General features: G+C 40.3%; 1 protein-coding gene across 1 annotated transcript in view; it reads left to right on the forward strand.

Annotated features, from left to right (window-relative positions):
* Window positions 1-11,263, forward strand: part of LOXHD1 (lipoxygenase homology PLAT domains 1) — a 293,979-nt gene extending 282,716 nt beyond the window's left edge. The window contains exons 39-41 of the mRNA XM_044681634.1: window positions 2,717-2,846; window positions 4,104-4,262; window positions 10,783-11,263. Of these exons, the coding sequence (XP_044537569.1) occupies window positions 2,717-2,846; window positions 4,104-4,262; window positions 10,783-11,263 (770 nt within the window). The remainder of the gene's footprint in view (window positions 1-2,716; window positions 2,847-4,103; window positions 4,263-10,782) is intronic.
* Window positions 11,264-15,097: the final 3,834 nt, after the last annotated feature.

Here is a 15,097-nt window from a genome sequence, read left to right on the forward strand (position 1 = left end):
GATAATAAAAATTACAATTCTACTTAAATTTACTTAGAATTTACAATTCTACCTAAATTTACTTACCATACCAATCAAAATACCAACCATTTTATAGGGTTAGAAAAAATACTAACAAAATTCATCTGGAACAATAGATCAAGAATATCAAGGGACTCATAATATCAAAGAATCAATGAAAAAAAATGTGAAGGAAGGTGAGTTAGCTACACCAGATCTAAAACTGAATTACAAAGCAATAATCATCAAAACAATCTGGCACCATAGCAATTTTTATTTTCAGATTTATCAAACCTGAAGATACAAGCTTTTGGATCAAGAACTTAAGTATTTCCCCAAAACTGGAAAACTGAAAAGTAATTTGGCAGAAACTAGGTTAGGACCAACATCTTATACTTATAAGTTCAAAATGGGTACATGATTTAGACAGAAGGGTTATATAAGAAAATTAGGGAAGCATTTAATATTTTACCTGTCAAATCTATGGATAAGGGAAGAATTTATGAATAAAAAAGATAGAAAATATTATAGGATATAAAATAGACAATTTTGATTACATCAAATTTAAAATGTTTTGTATAAACAAAGCCAGTGTGTAGCCAAGATTAGAAGGAACACAGGAAACAGGGAAGGGGTCGGGGTAGGGGCAAGTTTCTCTGATAAAGGCCTCATTTCTCAAATATATGGAGAAACAAGTCAAATTTATGAGTATAAGTCATTCCCCAATTGATAAATAGTCAAAAGATATGAACAGGTAGTTTTCAGACAGAGAAATCAAAGAAATGAAAAAATACTCTAAATCACAATTGATTAGAGAAATGAAAAGTAAAACAACTCGGAGATACCACTTCATCCCTATCATTTCTGTTTTAAAATCAGCTTTTGGACTTTTAAGAACATCTGTGACAACCTAAAAAGAGAAATTTTTGGATCACTCAATTTCAGATTAAATTTCTACTACTTTGAAATATTTGTAGTATGTTGGTGTGACATGATAAAAAACTTTCCTCAGATCTTCACTACTTTATATAAAATATTTTTTAAAAAGCAACAAAATTATTTGACTGGCTAATATGAAAGAAAAGGAAAATGACCAAAGAAGGGAATGTAGGAAAATCAGAACACTAAAGCACTGTTAGTGAAGTTGTGAACTGACCTAACCATTCTGGAGAGTAATTTGGACCTATGCCTAAAGAAAAATAAAACTGGGCATAGCCTTGGACTCAGCAATACCACTACTAAGTATCCACAAAAGATTTTTAAAAATAGAAAAGGACCTACCTATAAGTACAAAAATATTTATACCAGCTCTTTAAAGTGGTGGCAAAGAATTGGAAACTAATGGGATCCCCATCTGATGGGGAATGGCTGAATAAGTGTCACATTCGATTGTTTTGAAATACTATTGTGTATGAGCAGGATGATTTCAGAAATAGCTGGAAAGATTTGCATGAACTGATACAAAGTGAATTGAGCAGAACCAGGAGAACACTGTATAACATAACAGCAATATTGTAACGATGATCAACTGGGAAAGACTTAGCTGTTCTCAGCAAAGAGATGATCTAAGTCAATTAAGGACTCATAATGAAAAATACTATCTATCTCCAGAGAAAGAACTGATGGAGTCTGAATGCTGATCAAAGTGTACTCTTTCTTAACTTCTTTTATTTTTCTTGGGGGATTTCTTTTGGTCTGTGTTTTCTTTCACAACATGACTAATATGGAAATATTTTCCATGTGACTGCATATATATAACCTATATCAAATGCTTGCCTTCTCAAGGCAGGGGAAGGGGATAAAAGGAAGGAAATGAATTTGGGACTCAATTTTTAAAAAATGTTAAAAATCATTTTTAGCTATAATTGGAAAAAATAATTAAAGTCTTTGGAGACACCCTTTAGAAAGTGCTTTTTCTCTATGAAGTGGAGAAGAATGTCTGCTATGGCTACTCACAGTAGTAGCAACAGCATGCAGGGAAAGGACAAAGGATTCCGAACCAGGAGGTCTTCATTAGATTCCCATTGCTGCTTTTCACAAGCTGTGTGACCTTAGGCCAATCATTGCCCTTCTGTGGGATTCTGTATCCTTCTCTACCAAATTAGAAGGCTCAAGTAGATGACCTCTAAAGTCACTTCCAGCAGTAATATTCAGTGATTTTATTGTTCTTTGTGCTAATAGCATATGGATCTGGAGAGTGGAGCTGGCTGGTAAAAAGCTGGTTCAGACCCCTTCTTGCGTATTTCTATTAGAGCCTTCCTCCCTCCACCCTCATCCCCATTTCTTGTGAATGATCACAGTAGTGAAATTTGAGACAGAGATTTAGGCTTAGCCCCTGGAGACCCCTTCCCCACTCCCCCCACCATGACCTGCCTTCAATGTCTTCCTCACACTTCCTCCAAGCAGGTCTCTCTGCTGCATTTGATTCCCAATTGCCTCACTGATTATATAGTGAAGAAATCTTTACAATAAACAGAAAAGGGGAATTATTACTTAATTATTCACTGAATCTTTAGGGGATACTGGTTTCCACAATGGGTCCTATTTATAGCCTTTTGGCACAGTAATTAACCTCATCTCTCCCCATCCCCAATGCTCCCCACTCCTTAGAGGTGACGATGAGGCCAAGGAGACACAAGCCAGTGCGTCAGATCCCCACTTATGGGCAGCTGCCTCCCCTCTTCTAATGGTTGGTTTTTGTCCTCCTCTGTTGCAGCTTATGAGATCGTCATAGAAACGGGAGATTCAGATACCAGGGAGAACGCCTGGATCGTTCTGGAAGGAAGAAAAAACCGATCCAAAGAATTGCTCATCGAAAACAGCCCTAGGCACAGGGTGTTTAGAAAGTAGGGGAGACCCAAAGACTGGGGGGAAGGGAAAGGGAAGCTCATGAGAAAAACAGGCTTAAGAAGTGGCAGGTGTAGTGAAGTCCTCGTGCCTTTGGTGGGAGAGAGAATGGAGAGAGAAGGAAGGACAGGGCAGCCCCCAGTCTATAGTCCTCGGATACAGATTAGCAGGTGTTTACTGATCTCTTCTGGGTGCTCAGCACACTAGGCACTTTGGAAGATAAAAGAGAATAAAAAGGCATCATCTCTCCCCTCCAGGAGGTAACGTTCATGGAGGTGAGAGGCAGTGTGGGGTGGTAGAGTTGGACTTGGAGGTCCAGAGATGGGAGTTTAAATCTTGCCTCTGCCACTTACTATGGCAAATCACCTCACTACTCAGAGCCTTAACACATTCACCTGTAAAATGGGCATGATAAAACCTGAATCAGTTAATTCATAGGGTTCTTGAGAGGCTCAGATGAAATAATACAGGGAAAGTGCTTTGTAATTTTGAAAGCGCTACTGTTAGAATCACTTAGTATTCTTTTGATTTTGTAAGGATGTATCCAAAAACATTTTTAATTGTATTCCCTAATTCCTGAGGAATCCTATCACCTTTAAGTCTAGGTTCTTTGGTATTCTACTGCCAGATTAATCTTAAAACACTGTTTAGGCAACATTCTGTCCATTTTTGCTTTAATGCCTCCCTCCCCACTGCCCACAGTATATAAAGTCTCTGTTCTTCATCCTGTCATCCAATGACCCACCACTCTTTGACCCATAGTTTTTATTTTCTAATCTTCTATCTCTCTAGTCTCCAGCAAGGCTGGACTCGTTTTCATTTCCATGGTCCATGTACATTCCCATTTCCATGACTTGGCTCATTGTTATTACCCTCTGCCTTCCCCTGCCATCTAAGTCTTATCCATCAGCCAAGGTTACAGTCCTTCCTTCTCCATAAAGTCTTCCCCTAGCAGCCCAGACTTCAGTGGTCTCTCCTTTGTCTGAACTTCTATAAGCACTTTCTGCCTTTGCCATTCTTTCAGCCTTAGTGTATGGTTATTGAATTGTTTCATGGGGAGTAGTTTTGCCACCCCAACTAAAATGTAGCCCAAATCAATCCAGGCACTCTTTGCATCCCTTAATGTCCAGTTTAAGTGCTTCACATATAATTGACACTCAAAATTTTTTCTTTGAATGAATGGATAAATAAAATAGGGAAGGAAATGAGTGAACTGTGTGGGATGGCTCATTGACAGTATCTTTTGTTTCCTACAGAAATGGCACTGACAAATTTGAATTTGACAGCATCTTTGTGGGTGAAATAACATCACTGAGTTTGTGGCACATGCCCAGAGAAGGACAGAGGATGCCTCCCAGGGAGATACTCTGGCACGTGAAGACCATCACCATCACAGAGTTAGAGTTCAACAATGTGTATGTAACTTCCTCACTTGGCCTGGGTCTAAGTGGGACTTCCCAGCTGGAAAGGTGCAGATTGCTGAGATGCATTTCCCTAGGTGGCTACGGATCTTCTGCCCAGTTTTGCTGTGGGCAAAACCGGGTTGGTGTCATTGGCACAACCATAGAAAGTTGGGTAAAGGAAGAACCTGGTTGTCTAAAGAGCATCACACGAGGACGCAAGGAAATAGGGAAGACATCGAAGGGATATGCCAAAGAAATTTGTCACAAGGAATCAGTCATTAAATACCAGTTGGAAGGGTCCTTAGAAGTTATTTTGTCTGACCTTCTACCCAGTTGCAGAAATCTTCTAACAGAAGATTGCTAAGCCCTGCTCGTACACTTCCAGTAATGGGAAGCTCAGAGCCTCCAGAAGCAGTCTGTACCATTTTTTGATTGCTCTGGTTGTTAGAAATCCTTCCTTTTCCTGGATCAGCCTGTCTCCTTGTAAATTCCACCCTTTCTTCCTACTTCTACTCTCCAGAACTACTGAAAACAAGCTTGTCCCTTTTCCCACATGAGACAATCCTCCAGATATTTGAAAAGTGTTATTATGTGTTTCTCCCCCAGTTTTCTCTACTTCATACTAAACATCTTTCAAGCATTTTTCTCATTACAAAATTTCTGGACCCATCACTAACCTGGTCACTCTCCTCTTGATTTATATTTCATTTTGTTCCTTTTCTTTTTAAATTTTTAAAAATTGTAACTAAAAAAATTTTAATGCAGTTCCCAGAATTGTTATCATAATCTACATATGATCTTAGCAGCACAGAGTGAGATATCACCACCTTCATTCTATACCCCATACCTTTGCTAATGTAAACCTTCTATTTAGATTATTTGCTCCTTAAGAAGAGAGACTGTCGTAGCTAACTGTATACATGGTGCTGTGCAAAGGAGAGACTCCTAAGCAGTACCTAAACATTTGACCTGAACTGAGTTAAAAGGTCACATTATATTTTAGGTTAAACATATCATATTAAAATATATGGGGGCAGCTGGATGGCTCAGTGGATTGAGAGTTAGGCCTGGTTAAATCTAGGAGGTTCTGGGTTTAAATCTGGCCTCAGACACTTCCTAGTTGTGTGACCCTGGGCAAGACACTTGACTCTCATTGCCCACCCTTACCACTCTTCTGCCTTGGAACCAATACATAGTATTGATTCTAAGACAGGAGGTAAGGGTTTAAAAAAATTAAAATGAAATAAAATAAAATATATACAGGCAGGGGGCAGCTGGGTAGCTCAGTGGAGTGAGAGTCAGGCCTAGAGACAGGAGGTCCTAGGTTCAAACCCGGCCTCAGCCACTTCCCAGCTGTGTGACCCTGGGCAAGTCACTTGACCCCCATTGCCCACCCTTACCAATCTTCCACCTATGAGACAATACACCGAAGTACAAGGGTTTTATAAAAAAAAANTGACCCTGGGCAAGTCACTTGACCCCCATTGCCCACCCTTACCAATCTTCCACCTATGAGTCAATACACCGAAGTACAAGGGTTTAAATATATATATATATATATATATATATATATACAGGCAATTAGTTGGATCAGTGGATAGGGCATCAGACCCAGAGATAGGAGGTCCTGAGTTCAAATATGACCTCAGACACTTCCTAGCTGTGTGACCCTGAGCAAGCCATTTAACCCCAATTGTCCTTGCTCTTACTACTCTTCTGCCTTGGAACTGATACCTAGTACTGATTCTAAAACAGAAGGTAAGGGTTAAAAACATATGTACATATATGTAAATTATATATAAGTTATATAAATTATATATAACTAATAAAAACTAAATATATATCTATTTTTTCACCCTTACCTTCTGTCTTAGAATAGTATATATGATGGATGGAGAGAAGGGTGTGGGGAGAGAGAGAGAGAGAGAGAGAGAGAGAGAGAGAAAGCTTTGTAGTCTAATGAAAGTCTTAAATGTTTCCACATGAACTACCATTAAGCCAATTCTCCCCCACTCTGCACTTGTGCCATTGATTTTTTTAAACCAAAGTACAAGTCTTTACATTTATCTTGATTATCTTCTACTGAGAAGCAATATAACATAGACAATCTAGAGGTGAAATTAGGTTCAAGTATTGCCTCTGACACAAAATGGCAGGCTGTTTGACCCTGGGAAGGCCATTTAACTTCTCTGTGCTCTAGGCAAATTTCTAAGACTGCAAGTTGAAAGAAAGGTGATGATCAGTGCCTAGCTCAAATGGGCACTTCATGAAGTTTAGTGATTGATTGACTTGCATTGATATAATGAGTTTCCTTATCCTGTGATATCATTGTTCCTCTTCCCAAAGAAGGATAAAATTTCTTGCCCAAGAGTTCCTGACATCAATAAAATCACAAATCTAGTCCCACCCTTAATGTTCTACTATGCACAAATTAACTTAAGCAATTTTTGTTGTTATTCCATCATTCCAGTTTATTGAAATCTTTAGACCTTGAGTTCTGACTGTCAGCATATTAGCTCTCCCTTCCAACAATGTGTCATCCCACAAAATCTACAAAAATGCCATTTGTACCTTTATCCAAATTGATAATAAAAGCTCACTTATATGTGCAGGACATATGTACTCTGCTATGCCAGGCCAGAAGATGCATAGGACATTTGGTATAACTATATGGCCTTGGCACAATGGTCTTGTGGTTCAGTAAGATTGCCCTCCCTCCCAAATGCCACAAGATCCAACATGGACACATAGTAGTTGGATTTACCAAAAATAATGAGGTCTGTGAATCAAATCCTAGGAATGGAACTGGAAAGGATGTCCTATCAAGCTTAAGGCTATAGCCCTATAAATCTATAAGGAGAAGGACTGGAAGGGTAATGGTACCAAAAGGAAGAGTATATCCTGACTGTTCCTTATAGAAAATCAGATCTTGGGAAGCAAATGTCTCAACTTTGCCAAAAGACAGAGAGGAAAGATGTAATATTAAAGATACCTTCCTGCCTATGTACAGATCAGGAGAATAAACCTTATACTCTCCATGAAGTTAAGTCCATGAGTTAGTATGTAGTGGATAGATATTTATATTATAGAAGAAAGACTCCCTAGATAGCCTCTCCCACCCCAAATACCAGGGATGGGGGGATTAGGTGGTCCAAGTTTGGTATCTTCAATTTGCCTCTTTTGACCAGGGGAACAGAAAGAAATCCACTCATTAAATACCGCCACAGTAACCTGAAAGACGAAGCACCAGTCTAGGTATCAGAAGTAGTCCAATACAACATTAAAGAACTGAGTCAACTACAAAGAAGATTCTAATAGTGTTGCTCCTAGCCCAGCTTTCTGGGCCAAGCAAAAGTGAGTCTTCTGCATAACAGCTCAATAGTAGATTTATACATACATACATATGTATATATATATAATGTATATATATGTGTGTGTGTGTGTGTGTGTGTGTGTGTGTGTGTGTGTATGTAGAGAGAGACAGAAAGACAGAGAGAGAGAGAGAGACAGAGAGACAGAGATAGACAGATAGAGAGACAGAGGCAGAGACAGAGATAGACAGATAGAGAAAGAGAGAGACAGATAGATGAATGGACAGAGATAGACAGACAGACAGAGATGGACGGACAGACAGACAGATAGATAGACAGACAGACAGACAGACAGATGAACAGATAGAGTCAAAGGAAGAGAGAAAGTAAGAGAAAAGAGAGAGGGGCACACATTTATTAAGCACTAATAGTTAAAAGAACTGGAGAAGAGTAGACTCAAAGGATAAGTAATGGGTAGGTAGCTAGAAGGAGTAGTTGATAGAGTGTTGGGATATAGATCAGCTTCAGTTTCCTCATCTGCAAAAATGTATAATAAAAGTATCTCAGATATGTTGTAAAATCAAATAAGATAATATCTAAAGAGCCTTGATAAACTTAAATTACTGTATAGATGCTTGTTGTTATTAGCTATCATGGAAGAGAGAGTTAAGTGAAGACTGAAGGAATCCACTAAGATATCAAACAAGAGATTTATTGAATTTCAGTCTCTGACTTGTCACCTTAACACAGAGGAGAAGTAGCATCAGGGCAAATACAAACAAAAGAAAGGATCCTTTTCAGCTGCCTTGGCACCTGGAATCAAAAGTGTGAGTGTGGTGAGGTGATGGAGGTAAAAGCTCAGAAAGAAAGAAACAAGTGGGGAAGATGCATTAATTTCTGTCAGACTTTGGGTTTTCCATAGTGCCCCTGAAATTCACCCTAGGAAACACTTTTCACATCTCTGTTGGGGAAACAAGGGGTTTTAGAATGTTTGAGCTAAAAGGAATACAACAGACCAGGGGTCAATGGTGAAGTGAAAGTACACTACCTACTTGGAATCCTGGTTCTATAGTTACTAGCTGTGTGACTTTGAAAAAGTGATTTTATCTCCTTTGAATATCCTTCAGTTTCCTCCTATTTCTTATATGGGAGAAATGCCAGTTCAGTTTCCTCATTCGGTTAGTGCCAGAGATAAGACTAGAACTCAGAGCTCCTGACTCATCTGCAAAAGGAGAAAAATATGAGCTAATGTAATCTATTTCAGTTTTAGAGATCATGAAAATGTGTCTTGGAATCATGAATGACTTGCCCAAGATCACACACAACTAATGAGTGGCAAAGCCAGGATCTTAGAACCGAGTTCTCCTGACATGGTTTAAGGCATTTTCTGCCCCAGTATAACAATACTACAACCCAGGATATCAGGTCTCCAGTCTCTCCCAGAATTAATCAGCTGGCAAAGGGAATCCACTCCTTTGAAGTGCAGGTTCAAAATTTCAGTATTTGCCAGTGATAACTTCAGCTTATGTTTTTATTTTCTAGTCTGTACATATAAGGCAATCCAGTATCTTTCCTTCCATTTTACCTAGGCAGTGAGGTGCTTCAGCACAGAGAGTGCTGGACTTGGAATCAGGAAGAACCAAGTTCAAATTCTGTCTCTATATCATTTTCTAGTGAAGTGAGCCAGGACACGTCATTTAATTTCTCTCAATATCTCTTTCATCATCTATAAAATGAAGATCAAATGAATAATTCTTTGCAATAAAGTTATCATCATATCCTCCTCTCCCTCTCTCCCTATCTCTGTCTCTCTCCCTCTGTCTGTCTGTCTCTCTCTTTCTCATCCACACACGCATGCATGTACATTACAAAGCTAACTTTCTGAGACTGCCATCCCAAGACTTTTGCATTGGGGTTTCCTGTCCTGGTAAGCCTGGATGAAGAAAGGCAGCATGATATTGTACCACTGGGCTGGAAGTCAGGACTCCTGGGTCCTAGTCTCAGCTCTGCCATTGTGCCACCTGACCTTCAGAAATTTGCTTGAGCTTCCCAGCCTCAGTTTCCTCTTCAGTAAAATGAAAGAGTTGGGCATTGAAGGTCCCTTCTAGCTCTAAATATTCCCTGATTTTTGTGTTCAGTTCAGTTTCCTGGGAGGTGGCATGAATACTGTCATGACAGGGAGGATGAGAGGAGAGGATCATTTGGAAATCATTTCCTTGATTGGAAATGAAATGTATCCCTGAGAGCTCCATAGCATTCAGACTTCACTAGGCTTTTGTCAGTTCTAATTGCAGACACGCTGTTGGTGGGTTCCACGCAGACTGCCACGGGGCCACGGCAGTAACTGAAGGCACACATCTCTCGGCATCTGCTCCAACCGTTCACAGCAGCTTACTGCTGGGCATGGAGGAGGAGGGCTCGGTGCCTGGGCATTCCCCCTTTTCCCTGCTCTCCCAGCCAAATCTGGCATGATTTTGTCTCTCCTCGCTGGCTCTTTCTGCTCAGACCTCTACTCCCAATAGAGCTGGCTTGACCTCACTCACTGCCTAGGGAATGATCTCATTTCCGCACTTGCCTAAAGCTCTCAGAAATGCTGGCCAATCAGGGAACTCTGGGGCTGACCTTGCAAGGCCAGCTAATCCACCCCCCCCCACCCCCACACACTTTAGGCAAGACTCTAGTCCAGCTAGATAATAACATCTCCTATTCCCAAGAACTTCCAAAAGGGAAATTCCACAGAGTTTGGGTTTTTTTTTTAATTATAAAATGTCTTTACATGTTATGATTATGAGATGTTTACATAGCATTAAAGGCTTTCTAGATTGCATATACATATTTGCATAGTATTAAAGGGGTTTTGATATTGCATATATTTATAGGTAATATATTTATATAAGGATAGGGATTAGATGTGATTTCATTGATCCCGAAGCCTCCTGGAGGAGGAAACTCTACCAATACAGATCAGAAATTTCTCTACCATTTAAGACTTCTCTAAGACACTGAGAAGCTGTGATTTGCAGAGAGTCACATTGACAGTAAGTATTAAAGGCAAGCCTCGAACCAAGGACCTCCTGACTCCAGGCCTAGCATTCTATCCACTGTGCCTAGATTTTAAATCTAGGGTTTATTCTGCTGTACCCCTGGCGGGTCTTGGAGTGAGGATCTTAGATAATTTTCACCGAGGCTTCAATCTCTTCTTTTCCATTATGTATCTCTAGGTACTTTTTTAACTGTGACTACAAAATCCCCCTAAAGAAAAAGAAAAAGTACTTCAAGGTCTTTGAGGTCACGAAGGTGACCGAGAGCTTTGCCAGCAAGATACAGAGCCTGGTGTCGGTCAAGTATGAGGTCATAATCACGACGGGTTATGACCCTGGAGCAGGCACAGATGCCAATGTCATGATCACCATCTTTGGCGCCAATGGTGACACAGGGAAGCGGGAGCTTAAGAGGCGTATGCACAACCTCTTTGAGAGGGGCCACACTGACCGCTTTTGCCTGGAGACTCTGGACCTGGGGGAGCTCCGTAAAGTGAGGCTGGAGCATGATGGCAAAGGTCCCAGCTCTGGCTGGCAAGTGGAGAGGGTGGAGGTTGCCAACACCAGCAGTGGAGTTGCCACCATCTTTGCCTGTGGGAAGTGGTTGGACCCAAAGAAGGGAGATGGACTGACCTGGAGAGACCTCTTCCCTACAGTTTGAGACAGAGTAAGGATGCTCAAGAGTATCTTTCTGTCTACCTTTCTACCTGCCATAGGAGGCATCCAGAATTCACCAAGTCATTCCAAAGCCACTCTTCTGTGTATTGATTGTGCCATTTGGCATGGTGTGTTCCATTCTCCAAACTCCCTGGACACGAAGGAAGCAAAATAAACCCTGAATTTTCTTCTGGGATTCACTCCTGACTTGAAGTGCACCCAGGAACAAGTTATTTGCCTTTTTGTTTTTGTCAGTCAACATTTATTTAGTGCTTATCCTGACCCATACACTGTGTTATGCTTCTATGGACATAAAGAAAGTTAAAAAAAAAAAGATCCTTTCTCTCAAGGAAGAATATAGTGGTAATGGGCTGGAAGTCAGGAGTCCAGAGCCTTAGTCTCAGCTCTACCATTCAGTGTCACCTTCTAATATTGGAAACAACATGTACCTAACAAGATAAATACAAGATATAATGGAGTAGATAGAAGGCAACCTGAGCTTTAGAGGGGAAAAGGCTCTGGGTCGCTTGTTCAGTGGTCTCTAATTTTTCAATGTTGTATTTTATACTGAGGGTTTCTTAGCCATGGGGGAGATATGTGGGGTGGGGTAGGGAGCAACATATGTTCTCCTGTTTTATTTTAGCCTCTTGGCCTTAAAGGCACCAACCCTTGGAAAAGAGCAAGTCCTTTAAACAAGTCCTCTCTGGGTCACCATTTCCTCATAGGTAAAATAAAAAAGTTGGTCAAGATCATCTTTCTTTGAGGTCTCTTAAACATCTAAGCACCCTGTCCTGGCGTTCTCTCCTCTCTTCTTTCCCTTTCCCTTTCCCTTTCCCTTTCTCTCCTCTCCTCTCCTCTTCTCTTTCTCTCCTCTCCTCTTCTGATCATCTTACCTGGGTTTAATTATTAACTCTTTATAGATGATGCCCAGATCTCTCCCTCCCCATCCATCCTACTCCTACAATCTTAGAGAGGAGGTAATAACTACTGCTTCTTCACATTCCCAGCTCCCTGGTTTCCATTCCTTCTCTAAGGCAGCTGGCCATTGGGGGACCAAGCTAGGACATGCCCCAGATGGGTACTGATGGGAATTGGGCCTTTACCCAAAGGAGATGAGAAGAAACAAGGGAGAGTTAAGGGAGTCAATTTTTAAGCCATAATTAATTAACACTTTAAAAAAGAAAGCTGGAACCAATAAAGTAAATGCAGACCAACCCCCACAGCGAGCAGCACTCTTGGCAAGTATTGCTACACTAAGAAGCTGTCTGTTTCCTGTTCCAATAAATCCAGTGTCAAGCAGAGGAAAATAGTTGTGGAGAGTGTTTTTTGTTCCGCGATTTATGATCCTGTGGAAAAAGAGATATTGCTGTTCCTTCACCACTTCATTCAGCAAGCATTTAAAGCACTCTCCCTCTGCGCTCAGCCCAGGCAGTGGGGCACAGAGAAGGGATGGGGGTGGGATGCAAAGCCTAGACCCCGACTATTACCCTTGGCCTTTAGCAGAGTGGAATGTTGAGGGCAAGGAGCCATCCAACAAGTGTCCCCAGGGCCCCACTGGGCCCAGAAACTGTTTCCAAAAAAGAAATCAAAAGCCCAGCCTCTGCCTTCGAGTTTATGACCTAAGCTGGGAAGAAAGGGCCAAGAGGCATGAACTGGTTTCTAGAATTGTCACAATTGGGGCAGCTAGGTGATATAGTAAACAGGGTGCCAGGCCTGGAAGACTCGAGTTCAAATCCATCCTCAGACACTTACTAGCTGGGTGATACTGGGCAAGTCATTTAACCTGTTTTGCCTCAGTTTCCTCATCTGTAAAATGAGCTGGAAAAGGAAAAGGCAAAACTACTCCAGTATCTTTGCCAAGAAAACCCCAAATGGGGTCATGAAGAGTCAGACAACAACAAAAAATAGTCACAAAGCAAGCAGCAGAAGAGAGTGGAAAGAGCATCAGTTTTAGAGCCCAAGAAGTAAAGTTGGAATTCCAACTCTGCCACTTGAGACTTGTGTGATGTTAGATAAGCTCTAGGAAGTTCCTTAATCTGTAAAGTAGGGAGGTTGGATGAGATGAGCTTTCAAGCCTAATGATGCAATATCAATGTGGATAGTAGAATGGAGAGAATACAGCATCTGGAGTCAGAAAGCCTGGGTTCAAATCCCATCTCCTACTACCTCTTAGTATCCATGTGACCCTAGGTAAAACATTTCAACTCTAAGGCTTTTTCCTCATCAGTAAAATAAGAAGGTTGGACCAGATCAAGCTCAAATGAAAATAATCACTATACAAACATAAGGATCCCTGTGGGCCACATCTTGATTCAGTTTTTAAATGTAATATTATCAATGTTTCATTGTATTTTTATTTATTTTGTTCAGTATGTTCCAGTTACATTTTAATCTGGTTCAGGGCACTTTGGGGAGTGCTGGGGGCTGCACACATAATATGACATATCTGGTCTAAATGATCTTTTTTTTAAACCCTTTCTTTTTTTAACTTTCAAGTTTATTTAATTAATTAATTAATTTAGGATGCTTGCCATGGTTACATCAATCATGTTCTTTCCCTCCCCTTTGGGCATAGTTCCAAATTGTCATCCAGAATGGTTGGATCAATTCACAACTCCATCAGCAGTGCATTAATGTCCCAATTTTGCCACATCCCCTCCAACATTCATTACTCTCCCCTGCTATCATTTTAGCCAATCTGCTAGGTATGAGGTGGTATCTCAAGAGTTGTTTTGATTTGCATTTCTCTGATTATAAGAGATTTAGAACACTTTGTTCATGTGTTTTTTGATAGTTTTGATTTCTTTCTCTGAAAATTGCCTCTTCATGTCCCTTGTCCATCTATCAATTGGCTAATGGCTTGATTTTTTTGTACAATTGTTTTAGCTCCTTATAAATTTGAGTAATTAGACCTTTGTCAGAGGTTTTCGTTATAAAGATTTTTTCCCAATTTGTTGCTTCTGTTCTAATTTTGGTTGTATTGATTTTGTTTGTGCAGAAACTTTAATTTAATGTAATCAAAATTATTCATTTTACATTTTGTAATATTCTCTATTTCTTGGTTGGTCTTAAAATCTATCCTTTCCCATAGATATGACAGGTAAACTATTCTATGTTCACCTAATTTACTTATAGTTTCCTTCTTTATATTTAAGTCATTCACTCATTCTGAATTTATCTTGGGGTAGGATGTGAGATATTGATCTAAACCCAATATCTCCCATACTGTTTTCCAGTTTTCCCAGCAGTTTTTGTCAAACAGTGGGGTTTTGTCCCAGAACTAACAAATCTAAAACAGAAGAGAAAGGACTAGGCAAACAGGAATAAATGATTTGTCTAGAGTTCCCAGCTAGGAAATGTCTGAGGTCAGATTGGAACTCAGGTCTTCCCTACTCCAGGGAGCTCTCTGTCCATTTGTGCTACTTAGGTGCCCCTCTATGACTTCTTCATTCTGTTCTGTACTCAAGTCAACTACAGGGTCCCTACTGGACATGCCAAGGAAATTGTTCACTTTCATAAAGACTGAAGAGAAGGAAGAGTGGGCAGAGAAATCTTTCTGCTGTTAAGAAGTATTGAAATGAAAAAAAAAGGGAGAAGAGAAAATCCTTAATCTTTTTCATTAAACCAAGATCCTCAGCTGGGGAAAAGTGGAGGGTTAGGAAGAGTGAGAAGATTTGGAAAAGATTTCTGTGGGAAGTGAGATATGAAATAATTTGGGAAAGGATCAGAGGGATTGCCTTGCTACAGTGAGAGCCCACCTGAAGTTGGACGACAAAAACTTAGAGTCAGGACTTGTGTGATTTCATCTGATTCAGTTTAGCAGCATGAATAGAAGCAG

Source organism: Gracilinanus agilis, chromosome 1, assembly GCF_016433145.1.
Source record: "Gracilinanus agilis isolate LMUSP501 chromosome 1, AgileGrace, whole genome shotgun sequence".
NCBI lineage: Eukaryota > Metazoa > Chordata > Mammalia > Didelphimorphia > Didelphidae > Gracilinanus > Gracilinanus agilis.